Genomic DNA, 16,365 nt, shown 5'->3' with positions numbered 1-16,365 from the left:
CTTTTAAAAGTGGACCCTGGACTTAGGGTTGGGAAATAATCCCTGTACAGAGTCTGTAGGTCGCTCACAACTTCTCCCTGTGTGTGTCGCCCACGTCCTGGGGGCAATTTTTTGGAGTCACCCCATTTTATCCAATTTCCCCCAAGCGTTCAACTAATTTTTCACAGGAAAGGTAACTCCACGTCATCCACATGGGCTTACTGTTTTGCCGACAGAGTGACATAAAAATCTGGCAAATCAATAGTTTCCCAATTATGTTCTTATGATGGATGGCACGGGGGGTGCAGGGCTCCAGCCAAGGGACCCCAGGTGTCTTGTCACTCTGCCGCATACCTGCCAGGGCCCTGGGCACGTCACCTTCCCGCTCTAAGCCTCCGCTGCGTTGCCCGTCACAGGGAGAGACGGCGTCCCAGCGGCTCCTACCGTCTCCAGAGTCCGTGCTCCGCACCTGCCCGTAAGCGGGATGAGCAGGACGTGCCAGTGGCCAGGGGGCCTGGGGATCAAGGGTCCCGTGGCCGCATACAGGGCCTCCGGGGTCAGAATATGGGGACGCAGAGGCCTATGAGACAGACTGTCATCAGACCGAGGAGACGCCCGCAGGCGGAGGAGGACCAGTGCTGCTTCCGACGTGGGGGGCACCAGCAGAGAACAGGACGTGGAGAGTGGACGGCCCGACGAGCAGGGGCGAGTCTGCAGTGGGCAGGGTGTCCCCCATACCCCACGCGGCTTCCCTGCACACAGCGGCCGTGTTTTTACCACCGACAAGTATGAGCTTCTTCGTTTACTGAACCCGACCATAAGGTAAAGGGAGAACGGGGCTGCCTTGGGAAAGAGTGTCGCCCTGCATGCGCGCGGTTCCCGTGGCCGCCCCCACCCCGAGACCCCGTGGGAGCGGCTGGCCCACTGTACCCAGCCGGCAGCCCGCGGTGGAGCAGGGAGCCCCGGCTGTGCCCCCACAGCACCCACCACACCGAACCGAGTACCCGGGGCTCCGCGGCCGCCACCATGGTTGTCTCAAACACGGCGATGCAAAGAACTCCGCAGCTCAGCAGGGAGAAGCCAGCAGGGCGCTCCGGTTCCCGTCCTGTGGGAGGGGTGTGGGAGTGGCCGCGGCAGCCCAGCGGCAAGCAGCGAGCTGAACTGCAAAGCCAACACCTCCCCTCGGACCCACAGCGGACAGGGACACGGAGCAAACCGCCGTCCCCAGGACGGGAGAGCCAGGCAGGACAATGCGGAGGCTCAGCTTCCTGCAGGGGACTCGGAAGCATGCCAGCGCGGGCTGGGATCCCAAGCTGTAATGGGCGGTCACCAGAGGCTCGGGCAGAGCCTCCCCGAGGGCAGGAGCCCCGGGGCACTGGATCCCAGAGGCCCCCAAGGTGCTGTGAGGTTAACCTTCAGGAGCTCAACCAGGTTCCCCCCGAGAACGTGAGGAAAAGTCCCTCGGAATTCCGGCAAGGAGACGGGAAGGAAGTAGCTGTAAATTCTCCAGCACACCCTGCTCTTAACAAGGCCTGCCCTCGGGGGACCCTGGTAGCCAGAGCCTCACAGACCTGGGCACAGGGGCCCCCAGCTCTGGCCCCTCTTCCATCCTGGCTGCCTACGAGGGAGGGAAAAGACAGAAACCCTTCCGTCACAGAACAAAGCACCCCTACCTCCCCACCTCCCCACCTCCCCACCCCTACTCTGGAGGCCGGTCTGCGGCCTTTCCTTCTCCCAGTGCGTCCTGTCCCGTCCCTTAAGGAAAGAGACGAGGCGAGCCAGCATGACGTGGAGAAAGCACAAGCAGCGGCAGAACCAGACTAGGTGGGATGCAGAACATCGGGCCAGGAACGTCAAACAATCCCGACTCACGTGCTCCGGGCCCTAAGGGATCAAGCGTCAGCTCGCAAGGTCAGATGCGTGACATAAAGAGAGACGGAGACCCCAAGAAAGAACTGAAAAAAAATGACAGATTAAAAAACAAAAACAAACCATTGCAAGACAAATGAGAAGGGCCTGCTGGGCCCCCTGGCGATCGGACAGGCTGAGGGACTCCTCGGGAGAGCACAGACCTGACATCAGACCGAGGCAGCACAATAAATACTTGAATCTGGGGGTTATTTCCCCAAATGACTGTCAGGCATCAACCACAGCTCCACGAAGCTCAGGGAGCACCAAGCAAAACAGTTTGTCAAAACCTCCTCACCCTGGCACGCCCGGCCCACATGAGAGAGGATCACAGATTTAGAGGAAATCCGGAGAGAAGTCCCAGAAAACCCGTGACTGGCAGAGCTAAGACCGTCATCCTCATCTCGGCCGGCCGGCGAGTGAGATGTGAGCGGAGGAAGAGATCGATCGCCGCGCTCCGCCGTGCTAGGATCCTCACTCCGCGAAACGGGCTTCCTCGGAGAAACAGGGAGGGAGCTTGTGGCCAGCGGACCGGCGGACACCCGCCGCCCTCCGCAGACAGAAAGACGCCGTACAGACGAGAGACTCGGACCGAGCACGAAAGAGGAAAGGAGAAGCCAGGAAGACAGGACGGGGAGAGTAAAACGCGGACCTTCTCTCTTCCGCTCCAACTGCTCTAACCCGCAACAGCTTCTTCCAGATAGTGACGCCATCGGTGGGCCGGCTTCGGTGTGTGCGTGCGCCCCCGCGCCCCCCGCGCCCCCGCCATGCACCACGGCGGCGACCCCGGGACGGGGGCAGCGGCTGGGACCGCCGTGCTATTAGGAGGCACCCACCTGTGGCGCAGCACGGGGTGATTTTAAAGGGAATTGGATTAGCAGGAAATGCGTGTTGCAAACTCCAGAGCAACCGCTTAAAAAAAAAAAAAAAAAAAAAAGAAACAGCTAAAAAGGAAGTATAAGGGACAGGCTAAGGAAGGAGAGAAAACGAAACCATATAAAACGCCCGATGAAAACCTCAAGAGGCAAGGACGCCCCGTGGCTCTGCTGCTCAGCACGTGACTCTCAATCACAGGGTCGTAACTTCCAGCCCCGTGCTAGGCGTGGAGGTTACTTAAAAATAAAATAAAACCACAGGAGGCAGGACGCGTGGGAGACATAAACCAGGAACAAAGAAAAGGGCAACAAACAGAAAACAGGGACACGTTAATCTAACCGCTCCAAGAGTCACCGCACGCCGGAGGCCCACGTGCACCAGTTAAGACAGAGGCGGTCGGGAGGTCGGGACAAGAGGGTGTGCCGTCTCCAGGAACCACTTCACAAACGCACACGGAGGGATGAGACGCAAAGGGAGAGAAACGCGGGGTCCTAGTGACGCGGATCACACGAAAGCAGGAGCAGCTAGACGCGTCCTAAGGCGGACTTCAAAGTGAGGAAGTCGGGAGGGATGAAGGCATTTCACAACGAGCAAAGGTCAACCCTCCAAGGACACACGCCTCTCCGTGCACACACCCTACCCGCAGAGTGCTGGTAAAACCGCAGACCCAGAGAACCCACGACGGTAGACTGAGCCTTCAATACCCTCAGCCAGAAAGGAGAGGACCCAGCAGGCAGAAAACCAGTACGGCCCTCGCGGACGCCGACGGCCATCCACCAGCTGGATGTCACCGACATGCAGCCGACTGTGCGACGACGGAATGCACACTCCTCGGACGACTGCCTTCGGCTCAGGTCATGATCCCGGAGTCCCGGGATCGAGTCCCGCATCGGGCTCCCAGCTCCATGGGGAGTCTGCTGCTTCCTCTGACCTTCTCCTCGCTCATGCTCTCTCTCTCACTGTCTCTCTCTCTCAAATGAATAAATAAAACCTTAAAAAAAAAAAAATAAAGATTAGGGACGCCTGGGTGGCTCAGTTGGTTGGAATGCACACTCCTCTTTTTTTTTTTTTTTAAAGATTTTATTTATTTATTTGACAGACAGAAATCACAAGTAGGCAGAGAGGCAGGCAAAGAGAGAGAGAGAGAGAGGAAGGGAAGCAGGCTCCCTGCTGAGCAGAGAGCCTGACGTGGGGCTCGATCCCAGGACCCTGAGATCATGACCTGAGCCGAAGGCAGCAGCTTAACCCACTGAGCCACCCAGGCGCCCTGCACACTCCTCTTGAGCTCGTGAGGAAGAGACCATGTTCTGAGCCACAAAACACAGCCCAACAAATTTCACAGAACAGAAACCCTATGCCTGTCTTCAGACCACAGTGGGACTGAACTAGAAATCAGTAACAGAAACATTAATAAAAATCCCGAAATACATGAATAAACAACACACTTCTAAAAACAAAAACAAAAACAAAAAAAAACCCACACAGGTCAAAGAAGAAATTTCAAGATACATTTTAAAATGTTTTAAACTAAATGAAAGCGAGAATGCAATTTATCAAAGGTAGTGGGACACAGCCAAAGCAGTGCTCCGAGAGAGGTGTGTAGCCCTGAGTGTGCACGGTGGAAAGGAAGAAAGATCGGAAAGCAATATATTTTTTTAAAGATTTTGTTTATTTTTGACAGAGAGAGACAGCAAAAGAGGAAACACAAGCAGGGGGAGCTGGAGAGGAGGAAGCAGGCTCCCCGCTGAGCAGAGAGCCCGATGCGGGACTTGATCCCGGGACCCTGCGATCAAGACCTGAGCTGAAGGCAGACATTTAATGACTGAGCCACCTGGGTGCCCCTAAAATCAATAATCTATGTTTCCACCTCAAGAAACTTTTTTTAAGAGGACAAACCAAATCCAAAAATAAGAAGGAAAAGAAATAATAATTAGAGCAGAAACCAATGAAATTGTCAACACGAAAGAGAAAAAAAAAAATCAATGAACTGAAAACTGGTCCTTTGAAAATATGCATCAGTTCAATAAGCCTCTCGTCAGGCTGGGAAAAGAGAGAGAAAACACAAAGATCAAGATCAGATATAACACGGGGGGACGTGGTTACAGATCCCACAGAAACATAAAAACAGAAATTCTAGAACACAAATGTGATAACTTAGATGAAATGGACCAGCTTCTTGAAAGACACAATCTGCCAAAATTCACACAAGGAAAAAACGACCCGAGTGGTCCTGTATCTGTTACAAATACGGACTCAATAACAACCTTCCGACGGGAGACACCAAGCCCAGATGGGTCCGCGGGTGAGCTGTACCCACCATTTAAGGAAGAGATTACCCCCGTGCTGTCCACTCCCTGCCAGAGGACGGAAGCAGAGAGGTTACCTCCTAACTCACCCTGCGAGGCCAGGACTCCGCGGATACCAAAACCACAAAAAGACATTCAAAGAAAACCACAGGTAATGCCTGTCAGGAACACGAAAATCCTCCACGAAACAGGAGCAAATCAAATCCAACAACATCTAAAAAGAAGGACGCCCACACCCGGGCAGACTCATCCCAGCCACGCGAGACTCGCGCAACATTTGAAAACTCATCAACGTAACTAAGGACTAAAAATAAATCACGTAATAGGTTCATACCAATAGATGCAGGAAAAGCGTGACAAAACGCAGCTCCCGCGCATGATAAACACTCCCGTTAAACCAGGAAGAGAGGGAACTTTGTCCATGTGATAAGGGCTATCTACAGAAACCCGACAGCCAACATCCTACTTAATGGTGAGAAACTCAAAGCCGTCCCACGAAGACGAGGTCCAGTGCAGGGACATCTCCTCTTACCGCTCCTGCCCGACACTGAGCCGGAAACCCGTGCTCACGTAACAAGGCAAGAAAAAGAAATGAAAGGTATACAGATAAGGAAGAAAGACACAGCTGTCTTTGTCTAAGATGACATGGTCATCTATATAAAAACTCTGAGAGAATAAACAAAAACTCCCGAATTAATAAGCAATTACAGCAACGTGGTAGGATACGACGTTCATAGCCTACGTTCTCCTACAGACCAACAGCAAACAGGTGGAACCTGAAATTAAAAACAGTATGACCGGGGCGCCTGCATGGCTCCGTGGGTTGGGCCACTGCTTTCGGCTCAGGTCATGACCCCGGAGCATCAGGCTCCCAGCTCCTTGGGGAGTCGGCTTCTCCCTCTGACCTTCTCCCCTCTCATGCTCTCTCTCACTCATTCCCTCTCAAATAAATAAATAAAATCTTTAAAAAAAATTTTTTTCTAAAAAAATAAAAAATAAAAACAGTATGACTTACCTGAGCACGCCTGAGCAGGGAGTATCGGGGTGTGTGTGTGTGTGCGTGTGTGCGTGTGTGCACGCACGTGTGAGATCCACGTGAGGAATGCCAGGAAACTCACGACTGGAGTCAAAGAACAACAAAGTAACGGACAGACACTCCACGTTCATGGGTAGGAAGACTTAACATCGTCCAGATAGCAGTTCTTCCAAAACGGATCCCAGATTCCACGCCATCCCAGTCGGAATCGCAGCTGAGTGTCCTCTGGATGTCGACAGACCGATTCTAGAGTGTACACGGGGAGGCAGGAGACCCCGGACAGCCAACACAATGTCGACGGAGAAGAGCAAAGCCAGAGGGCGACGGTGCAGACCTCAAGACAGTGTAAACCTACCGTCCTCGAGCCCGGATGACGGCGGAGAAAGAGCTAATACATGCACGGGACGGAAGAGAGAGCTCAGAGACACAGCCCGGTCAGCACGGTCCACTAAGCCCGGACAAAGGGGCAGAGGAGCTCCTCTGCACATGTCGCTAGAACAGCCAGATGTGCACATGCCAAGTCAGAGTCGAGACCCAGGCCTTCCACTCTTCACAACGACCCCCTCAAATGCGTCACAGACCGAAATGTAAAACGCGAAACTGTGAAACTCCAGAAGGTCACACAGGAGAAGGCCTAGACGGTCTTGAGCACCATGATGCCTTTTTAGATCCGACACCAAATACAAAGTTAATGGAAGAAATAACGATCAACAGGACTTCACGGCAACTAAAACATTCTGCTCTGGAAAGACAGTATCGAGAGAATTGGATGACAAGCCACAGACTGGGAGCAAACATTTGCAAAAGGCACACCTGACAAAGGACCATCATCCAAAATATACAAAGAGCCCTTACAACTCAGTGAGAACCCAACCCAGTCACCATGCCGGCCGAAGACTGGTGTCCACGGGATGGAGGAGTCACGGACCTCCCCCTCTGAAACTCTAACTGTAAATTATTTGAATATATAGGCAAATTAACTTAATTTATAAGTAAATTCATTGAATTTAAAGAAAGAAATTAAAAAGAACAAAAAAGTGGTCCAAAGACCTTAACAGGCACCCCCCAGAGAAGAAAGATGCTCTGTGTCACAGGCCCTCAGGGAAACACGGATGAAGACATCAGTGACCCCCACCACACGCCTTGCAGAACAGCCAGAACCCGAACCCCAGGAGCCACGTGCGGGCAAGGAAACAGGCGCTGAGACCCTCCCCCATGGGCGGTGCGAACGCAACCCCGCTGGGCGCTTTGCCGGGCAGCTGGGCGGTCTCCGACAGCAGCACACGCTCACGTGCCGCCCGGCAGCCATGCTCCTTGGCATCTACCCGGGGAGTCGAGGACTTCGGCCACACGGAAACCCGCGCGGACGTCCCTGGCGGCCCTGTAACCACCAAACTTGGGAGCTCCGAGGACGCCCTTCAGAGGGCGACCGGATTAACGGCCCCACATCTCCACGATGGACTATTCAGCACGAAAGACAGACGAGGTCTCATGCCAGGAAAACAGGGAGGAACCTCAAGTGCGTGTCACCAAGTGGGAGAAACTGATGGGAAAAGGCAGCGTTCTAGGATTCCAACAAAATGGACCTTCTGGAAAAAGCAAACCCATGGAGACAACGAACTGCTGAGATCGGGCCGCGGTGGGGCTGGGGTGGGAGGGAGACGAGTGAGCAGAGCACGGAGGGGCTCTGGGGCCGAGAAAATCCTCCGTGTGATGCTGTGATAGACACACGTCGGCACACCCGCGTCCGGATCCGCGGGACGGCAAGCGTGACCCTGACGTGCGCAACAGACTCTGGGGCAGTACGACGTGTCAGTGCAGGCTCGTCCTCGGTAAAACATATGCGCTCTGGTGACCATGGGCGTGGGGACACACATGTGGGGAGAGGGATGCGTGAAAACTCTACATCACGGCCTCAACTCAGCATAACCCTGAAACTGCTCTAAAAAAGGGAGTATTGGGGAAAAAATTGGGGGCGTCTGGGTGGCTCAGCCAGTTAAGCATCCGACTCGACTTTGGCTCAAGTCGTGATCTCGGGGTCGTGGGACCAAGCCCCGTGTGAGACTCTGCACTGAGCGTGGAGTCTGCTTGAGGGTCTCCCTCTCCCTCCGCCGCTCCCCGCTGGCGCCCCGCTCTCCCCCCCCAGGAATAAAAATAGAAAATTAAAGAACAAGGTAGTTCCACGCATGTCAGCATGTGAATACCTCCACGATACTAAGAAGACAACGGATCTGAGGGAGGGCTCCCCAAGGATCTACAAACGGCTGTCCGCACACGAGAAATCGCTCAGGATCGGGAGTCACTGGGGAACGCAAATCCCAACCGCAGGAGGCTCCCCCCCCAGTGCGGATGGCGAGGGCGGAAGACGGGGGACCGCCAGCCCCAGGGAGGGCGTGGGGGGGACCCTGAACCTCCAGCGGCGCTGCTGGGGACGCCTCATGCGCTGCGTCCAGAATGGCAGGCAGGTCCCCGAAGGTCGTGCAGACTCACCACCCAGCCCGGTAGGGCCATCCCGAGCATGGACCCAGGAGAAACGGAAACACGTCCCCACAGACCCCGTCCCAGCGCTGGCAGATGCACCACTCCCGACAGCCACGACGTGGAAGCCACAGCATGCCCGTCCATGGCGGGACGGACACACAGTGTGCTCTGCGCACAGAACAGTCTCACTCCACCAGACCGGCCCCGTGGCGCATGCAGCCGCCAGCGCAGGGTCAGGGCCCACGAGCACAGGGCTGGGGGACGGAGCTGGGCACCTGTTCACAAGGGGATGCACAGGACGGGCAGACCCGCGGAGACAGAGGCCATCGGTGGTCACCAAGGGCGGCTGGGAAGCGGGAAGGGGTTGCTAGCGGATATGAGGGTTTCTGTTGGGGTCAGGTCGGGATGAAAGTGTCCTAGAATTGGTGGCAGTGATGGCCATTCTGCCGCAAGTACTAAAAAGCACTGAAACGCACATTTTAAATGGGCGAACAGCATGTACATGAATTCTATCTCAACAAAGTCTTACACACTCACACACACACACACACACACACACCAGCCCTTGCACCCCCGCCCCCCGCTCGCACACCCACCGAGGGCAGATGTCTGCAGCATGGGCCAGAACAGCCTCGGGGCGGGGGAAGGGGGCTAGCCCCCGGGGAAGACGCGCCGACTCAGCGGCCCGGGGGCCTCCTGACCTCGGACAAGCTCTTCCGGGCTGGTTTCTGTTTCTGCAGCCTGTTGACCGCGCGACCCGGTTCACAGAGCCCAGCGAGCGAACACCAACCCCGTGTGAGCACGTCTGGCTCAGGGCGAGCTGTGCAGCACACCCTCTGCACACGCTGAGGAAATGCCCCCGTGCCCGAGGGGACCGGGCCAGCGGCAGGCACACGGCACTTTCACAATCATGACATGTTATCACACACAACCCACGTTCAGTTTCAGACGCCGCTTTCCAAAGACTCACTTGAGCTCAGTGCCCCACTGTTTGAAAGAGAAATTAATGGAATTTGGGTGCCCGGGGGCCGGCTGGTGAGCTGCTGCTTCTCCTACCAGCTCTCCGGGGGTGGCTTCCACAGCGAGGACGTTTCTGGCTTTCTCTGCAGAAGCATCCGGAGGTGTGCAGATGACATCTGAAAGACAGGCAAACAGAGGTCAGCCTCCACCCTCCCACACGGAACTCCCCATCCCACGTGAGACACGGACCCGTGCGCCATCGGCCACGGGACAGAAACCATGGTGGCTTCAGTCACCTAAGGCCCTTCCATGTCTGTGACGGGACTGGGAGGGACCAGGGACCAAGGTCCACTGGCCTGAGCCGATGAGGGCCGACTCCTGGGATCCACCATTTCGCAGTAACGCAAAGTATCCATGGACACCGCCTCTAAGAAAACGGGCGGAGGGGAGTGTCCTGCACACACTTGCTAATACTGGTGGTGGCGACCCGAGGAAGCAAGCTGGCACATCCCAGAGCAGTGGCTCAGAAAGGTCACAGGAACATGGGCTCTAAGGGGTGATCAAATCTCAGTAGAGCTTTTGAAATACTGAAGGTTGAAACAGTTGGTGTGCAGGATTTGCTTCAAGATACCAGAAAATGGGGGCGCCTGGGTGGCTCAGTGGGTTAAGCCTTTGCCTTCAGCTCAGGTCATGATCTCAGAGTCCTGGGATCAAGCCCCACATCAGGTTCTCTGCTCAGCGGGGAGCCTGCTTCCCTCTCTCTCTCTGCCTGCCTCTCTGCCTGCTTGTGATCTCTCTCTGTCAAATAAATAAATAAAATATTTTTTAAAAAATACCAGAAAGTGCGTCGGGGTGTCCAGGGAACCCAGAAGGGCCCATGGAGCAGGAATTCTGGGAGTCACCCAGGAAATGTGGGGCAATGTTATAGATTCTCTCTTTGCATAAAACTCCCTATAGTAGAACTTCTTCTAACGTTTTAAAAACCGTCCCCAACTGCAAATACTCTGCGTTCTCCGTGGTGGTGTCCTCTCCTCTCCGAGGGCAGGGATGTTTGTAGACAGAGGACAGCCTGCACTCCCCGTCCCCCTCCCCGTCACAAAGAGCCTCTGCTCCGGCAGCAGCGACCCTCGCTTGCTCGGAGGCAAAACCAGGAGCAGCCTGAGCACGGACACCCAGGAAGACGCGGCTTCTCAGGGGAGGAACCGGATCTGAGCGGCTCAGGAGGGTGTCCACAGAGGGCCCTGGGCGCTGGCAGGGAGACCGACCCCAACCACGGGAGCCCGCCGCACAGGCGCGACACTAAGCAACCGGGTAGCGTGGGAAGGGCTCGGAGAACCCGTGGGAAAGCACGGGGCGGGAGGCCGTGGGGGCCGTGTATCCGTCGGGAGGACTCGGATGCAGCCCCAGAGCGGGCTCCTGAGAGGGACAAGCAGGAGGGGCGCTGGGGACACAAGAACAGGGGGCGGGCAGCGGGCTGTAAGACTCAGCGATGGAGGCCAGAGTCACGCCTCAGCACGGTTTCCCGATTTTCAGTTCGAGTCACCACCGCTGGTGAGCACGGCGTGCGCGGTGCACGGCCAACAAGAACACGTCTGGGAAGGACACACGAGAGAACAGAAGGTCACGCAGGAGCAGGGAGCCCCGGCACCTGGAGCCTGGGGTTCTGGAAGGCGCCGCAGGGACCTCGAGGGAGCGGAGGGGGGACCCCGCCCATGCCTCCAACCACAGCAGCTTCTCTTTCCTCCTTCAGACGGGAGGCCCCGAGGTCTCACCTGCGAAGGGTTCCAGTACACACAAAACGAGGTCAAACACTGTGAACCAGGTCCAGCCCCCGGCCCTCAGGAGACAAACCCCGCACAGCAGGTGCCCTGACCGCACCGCCCAGGGTAGGGGACTGCACCAGGCGGTGGCCCACGAGGGGCACCCCCGTTCCTTCAGGAAACGGCAGCAGCCAAGCTCAGGAGGCCGAGGGCTGGTCTTCCCAAAGCTCGCAGCGAAGACCCACAGGCTGGGCCAGAACGTAGACACGGCGCCCAGGCTCCTGTCTGCAGCCGGGCCAGCCTCTCCTGCGTGGCCGGGGGCGAGTGAGCAGTGGCCCTGCTGTGGGCACAGGCTCCCAACCTTCCTAGAAAGCACCTCCTGCCCAGAGAACCCCAGGCCCTGGGACCCTCTCCCCCCACACACACCGGAAACGCTTCCGAAGGAGCACGAGCCGAAGGGGTACAGGGGCCGGCTGCAGACAAGGGCCGGGAGGCCCGGGACGATGCCGGCGGAACACACCGTCTCTGAAAGTAATCATTCCACGTGAAAAAGAAGCAATTTCCCAGGTTTGGTACGACTGTCATTTTGCCTCGTCTTCGGTTTTTGCAGGAGCATGTGAGGTTTCCTTAATTAAGGACAGCGTCAGGCTTGCCCTCCCCCCGCAGCGTCCGCGCACCAGCATTTGGGAGCCGCCGGGAGGGGGATATAAACTAGGTCACTGCAGGGTTTCCCTGGAGTCCGGCCAGCAGCCACCGGATCCCCCAGCTCTGGTCGCGGGAGCCACGCTGAAGGCTTCCAGCCTCTGTTCTCTGCTCTTTCCAGCATCTGCAAATCTGGCAACTCGGACGCATCCTGACCGCAGGGCTCCCCCTCCTTACTGCTGCTGCTTCGCAGTCAGGACGCCGGGTCGTCCACACAAGGGGGAAGCCCACTCCCACAGGTGGCACAGAACACGGCAGAAGAGGGGTCCCTCTGGGAGCTGGAGGACAGCGCGGGCTGGACAGGAAAATGCTTCTCTCCCCTTTACCAGAGTGAGTTTTAGCCCAGATCGCGAAGCAGCGGTCAGAGCTGTGGTCAGAGGCAGAAGAGAGATCTAAGTGAGGGCAGTGTGCGTCCTCAAGAGCCAAAAAGGAGGGGCTCCCTGGGCCCCCAGAGGGCTGGTCCACGCATCCGGCCTGGCTGGCTCCACCCCGGGTATAAGCCTCGTGACCAGCAGAAAACAGGGGCTCCCATGCACTGGGGACCTGGCCCACAGATGAATAAAAGACAGAGTGACGAGGGACCAGGGTGGGAGGCCCTGTACCTCCCCAGAAAGCCCACGTGTCTCCCTTCTGACCTGCCTCTCCCATCGCCTCCCTTGGAGAGACCCCGGAGTGGAGGTGGCACCACACCTGGCAGACGACTTTCCTCTCCTGCCTGCGCCACTCCCCACCTTCTGCAATCGGCTCCGGCCCCAGCCTCGGCGCCAGCGCCCACCCAGCTGGTCCGCAACCCCCCCGCCCACAGCACCCCCGACCAGCTCGCTCGCACCCCCGCCCCCTCTATCCATCACCAGGCTCCAAGGAGGCCCCTTCCAGGCACAACTGGAAGCCATTCCCCTACACACGCACTCCCTTTCCCAGCCCGATGTGAGGCCAGACGGCATCTGTTCACAGATGGGCTACGTGCTCACGTCCTGTGAGCTCTCCCCACTGGAATCGGCTGCCTCTCGGGCACCATGCAAGTCACCGCGACTGACACTTCCAAGCAGGTCACAGAGAGGAAAAGCCTCTCTGATCAGCTCACAGGGTGACAGGTCTGCATCCCGCCCCACGGGGGTCTTCCCTCTGACCCGCAGTCCCGGCACAGACCGCTCCTGGCCCCCCTTCGAGAAGGAAGTGCATGGTCTCCCCTCAAACCGGTCGTTTTCTTCGGGAAGCACGCCACGCTCAGCCAGGCATCTGGGCGCTGGTGTGCCCGTGGGCCCGGACTTGCCAGAGCCTCAAGAGACAAGGTGTAGTCACCCTGCAGCAGTTCGCCATCAGTCTACATGGGAAGTGAGCGCAACAGAAGGAGCTCTGTGCGGCTCCTGGAACCGGGCCCTCAGCCTCCTGCGCCGGCTTCCTACGGGTCTGGCTGCCTTGTGCCCAGCAGCTGGGAAGGGCTTTGATTGCTGCCTTTCGTCCTTGCCAAGTACTCCTTTGTGTGGAAACTAGGTCTTCACCACCCCAGTGCCCAGACGCACAGAGTCCGTGTGTGCGGCGCAGCGATCCCGCGGGGGCCGGGCTGCGGGCTAGTGGAGGAGACGGACACAGCCAAGCCACCCCTCCTGTGCGGCCTTGCGAACGTCAGCTGCAGGCACAAGACACAGAGCACTGAACTCTGGAGAAGGAACGTTCTGGAGGCCAGAGGGTGACGTGCTGCTCAGGGCTCCCCACAGCCCTTCCTTCCTCACAGACGCGGGTGGGGACGTGGCCATGGGCTCAGCTCAGAGCCCGGCCTCTCCCGCTCCCTCCGGGCTGGGGACAGCCATGCTGCACTGGCCAGCGAGGAGGGGGAGGCCAGGGACCCCCGCAGAGCCGTCTCCTGTCCGCCCCCCGCGGCGCTGCAGCAGGCACGGAGAGCTGCGCCCTGAGGCCCATGAACAGAAACGGCTCGGCCAGCCACGGACAGCACTTCCTGAGACAGACACAGCCCTGTGAGCCAGGCCGCCCACCGACGACCCCAAGGTGACCCTCGCCGACTCCGAGTGATGCTTCCACAGGTAACGGTCTGTTCTCTGCCCGTCACGGCACAGCGTGAGGCGTGGTGAGGCGTGGACGGCCCGTTCCCGCTCCAGCCCCTGCCCTGGGCCTCGCTCCCTCCCTTCTGACCCACCTCCAAACCCTCCAACCCTTCCGGCACCCCCGGCCCCGCCCCCTGCCAGGGCTGCGGCCACCATGGCTTCGAGTGGGACCCCAGCCCTGTTCCGCCCACCGGTCCCATCCCCCGCACTCGGCACGTCCGACCCGTCGCTCACTCTGCTCTCGCTCATCCGCGATGCCCCTCCGGGTCCGGGCTCGGACCACCCACGCAGCTTTGCTGGCCTCTCACGGAGCCAGACACCCGAATCGGCTGCTCCTTCTGCATCCCGAGGCTGCCCCGGGCTCACCGCCTCTCACGGTGGTCTGATCAGCCCAGGCCCCTCACCCGGCCACACGGTCCTCGAGGACACGGGCTGTGACTTCTCAGTCCTTAGAGCCCAGATGCGCACCACACCGGCCAGACCGTCCCTGCCAATGAGCAAACAGGCTCAGACAGACACGCCGGGCACAGTGCAGTGGGGCTCAGCACCCCTCTCGACGACCTGGTAGCATGAAGCACGTTCAGCTCGTGGGCCGCGGCCTCCCGAGACGCTCAGCCACCAGCCCCGGAGCTGTCGTTCCCGCGAGCCTCCCCCACAGCGACGTCAGGGGCTGTGGGCACTGGTGGGACCGCATGGGGTGAAAATGAGAATGTCCCAAACCAGGGGCGGGTGAAGACAGAGAGCGGGAAGATTATTTTTAACACAAATCAGAGTTCTAAACACATTCGGTCTAGCTCTGCGTCTCCCAGACGCACCCCGTGCTCCCAGTAAAGGAGCCGGGGCGGCGCGCTGGCTCGGGCGCTACAGCCTGGACCTCTGGCCCTCGAGGTCGTGAGTCCAGGCCCCACGCTGGGCGTGGACATTATAAATACCTACAGCTGAAGAACAAAAGAAGGGGACCGACTGGTGCCCCCAACCCCGAGGGACCGGGGGCGTCACGAATGCGCTCGGTCAGTCTCGAGGTCGAAACCAAGTCACAGGCTGCTTCTGGTGCGAACCCCTAGGACAGGGGCTTTCACACCCGCAGCGGAACCGTGACGGAGCACTGAGGGCCCCTCGGCTCCATGTCGTCAGTGTGGACGTCCCCGAGAATGAGCTGAAGGCCTCACGGGACCACGTGGGGACAGACGTGACGGGCGTCCAGCACCGCGTCACTGTGCGTGGGGACAGGCGTGACGCACATCCAGCACCACGTCACTGTGAGTGGGGACAGGCGTGACGCGCCTTCAGTACCATGTCACTGACCACAGGGTCAGGCCACAGGACCTGGCAAGTACTCGGGGGGAGCAGGGCAGCAGGGGGCCGCGGGCAAGGGGCCTGCAGGGGAGGGGCTCTGCGGGCAGCTGTCCCCAGGCTTGCGGGGAACTCGATGGAGACCATGCTCCGTGGAGCAGAGGGCCGTGTGGGCATCAGGAAGGGCAGACCTTACCCTTTCCTTGGACTCTGGCATGTGTGCCCCCCACGCCTGGCTTCTTCAGGCCTCCACTGCCTGCCCTCTCCCTGGAGGAAGCCAGGAGCCCTGTGCCCGGCCCGCCCCGGCCCCCGCCTGACGGTCAGTAGGCACGTGCTGCTCCACAGTCACAAGGACGTCAGGGCGTGTCACTGTCGATCCTGGAGCCCCTCATCTCCACACGGAGACCGTCTGTGAGTTACCAAGCATCGTGAACAAGCCACAAATCTAGACTGAAATGGAACCAATACAGTCTCGCTCGGGCAGACGACGGAGCACAGGCTTTGAGGATGAATCGCGTACAAGTGACTGTGAACACGTGGTGGGGCGTCACCTCAGTGGGCACACGCAGGCAGGACAGGGGTCACCCTCGCCTCTCGACTGCATGGGGAGCCAGGCATGGCCTCAGCCGACCCCCACAGTCGTCCTCAGGCTGGAGTAGGACTCCGTTCGGGGAAGCACCCGGAAGAAACGGAACGCCACCGTGGGAAAGGGATGGTCGCTACTTTGGGTGGGAACATACATCAGGCCGCCCCACCACGGCCAACGGCTGTGCGCGGGGAACGGACGCGAATCCCCCTCCCGTGACTTACCTGGGTTATCTCTGGCTACGAGACCTTTAGAGAAATCCCCGGGGGTCGGGGAGGTCCTGCTGTCCCCCTTCACCATGTCCAGACCGCTGCAGTACTCCCACCGCTTCTGTTGGAGCTCCTGCAGCCAGTAGGTCATGAGCTGACGGTTAGGGGCCTGCAAAGACAGAAGGGGAGAGCGTTACGGCGGGACA

At 58.5% G+C, this 16,365-nt stretch overlaps 1 protein-coding gene across 2 annotated transcripts in view; it reads right to left on the bottom strand.

Moving 5' to 3' along the window:
- The window catches only part of TBC1D2B (TBC1 domain family member 2B), a 59,717-nt gene that overhangs the window by 28,765 nt on the left and 14,587 nt on the right, over nt 1-16,365 (bottom strand). For both annotated transcript variants that reach the window (XM_059179786.1, XM_059179787.1), the window contains exons 2-3: nt 16,175-16,328; nt 9,557-9,722 (exon numbers count right to left, since the gene is read on the bottom strand). In XM_059179786.1, coding sequence (XP_059035769.1) covers nt 9,557-9,722; nt 16,175-16,328 — 320 coding nt within the window. The remainder of the gene's footprint in view (nt 1-9,556; nt 9,723-16,174; nt 16,329-16,365) is intronic.

This window comes from Mustela lutreola, chromosome 7 (assembly GCF_030435805.1).
Source record: "Mustela lutreola isolate mMusLut2 chromosome 7, mMusLut2.pri, whole genome shotgun sequence".
NCBI lineage: Eukaryota > Metazoa > Chordata > Mammalia > Carnivora > Mustelidae > Mustela > Mustela lutreola.
Note: the sequence above shows the minus strand (reverse complement) of the source record. Positions and strands in the feature narration are given on the sequence as shown.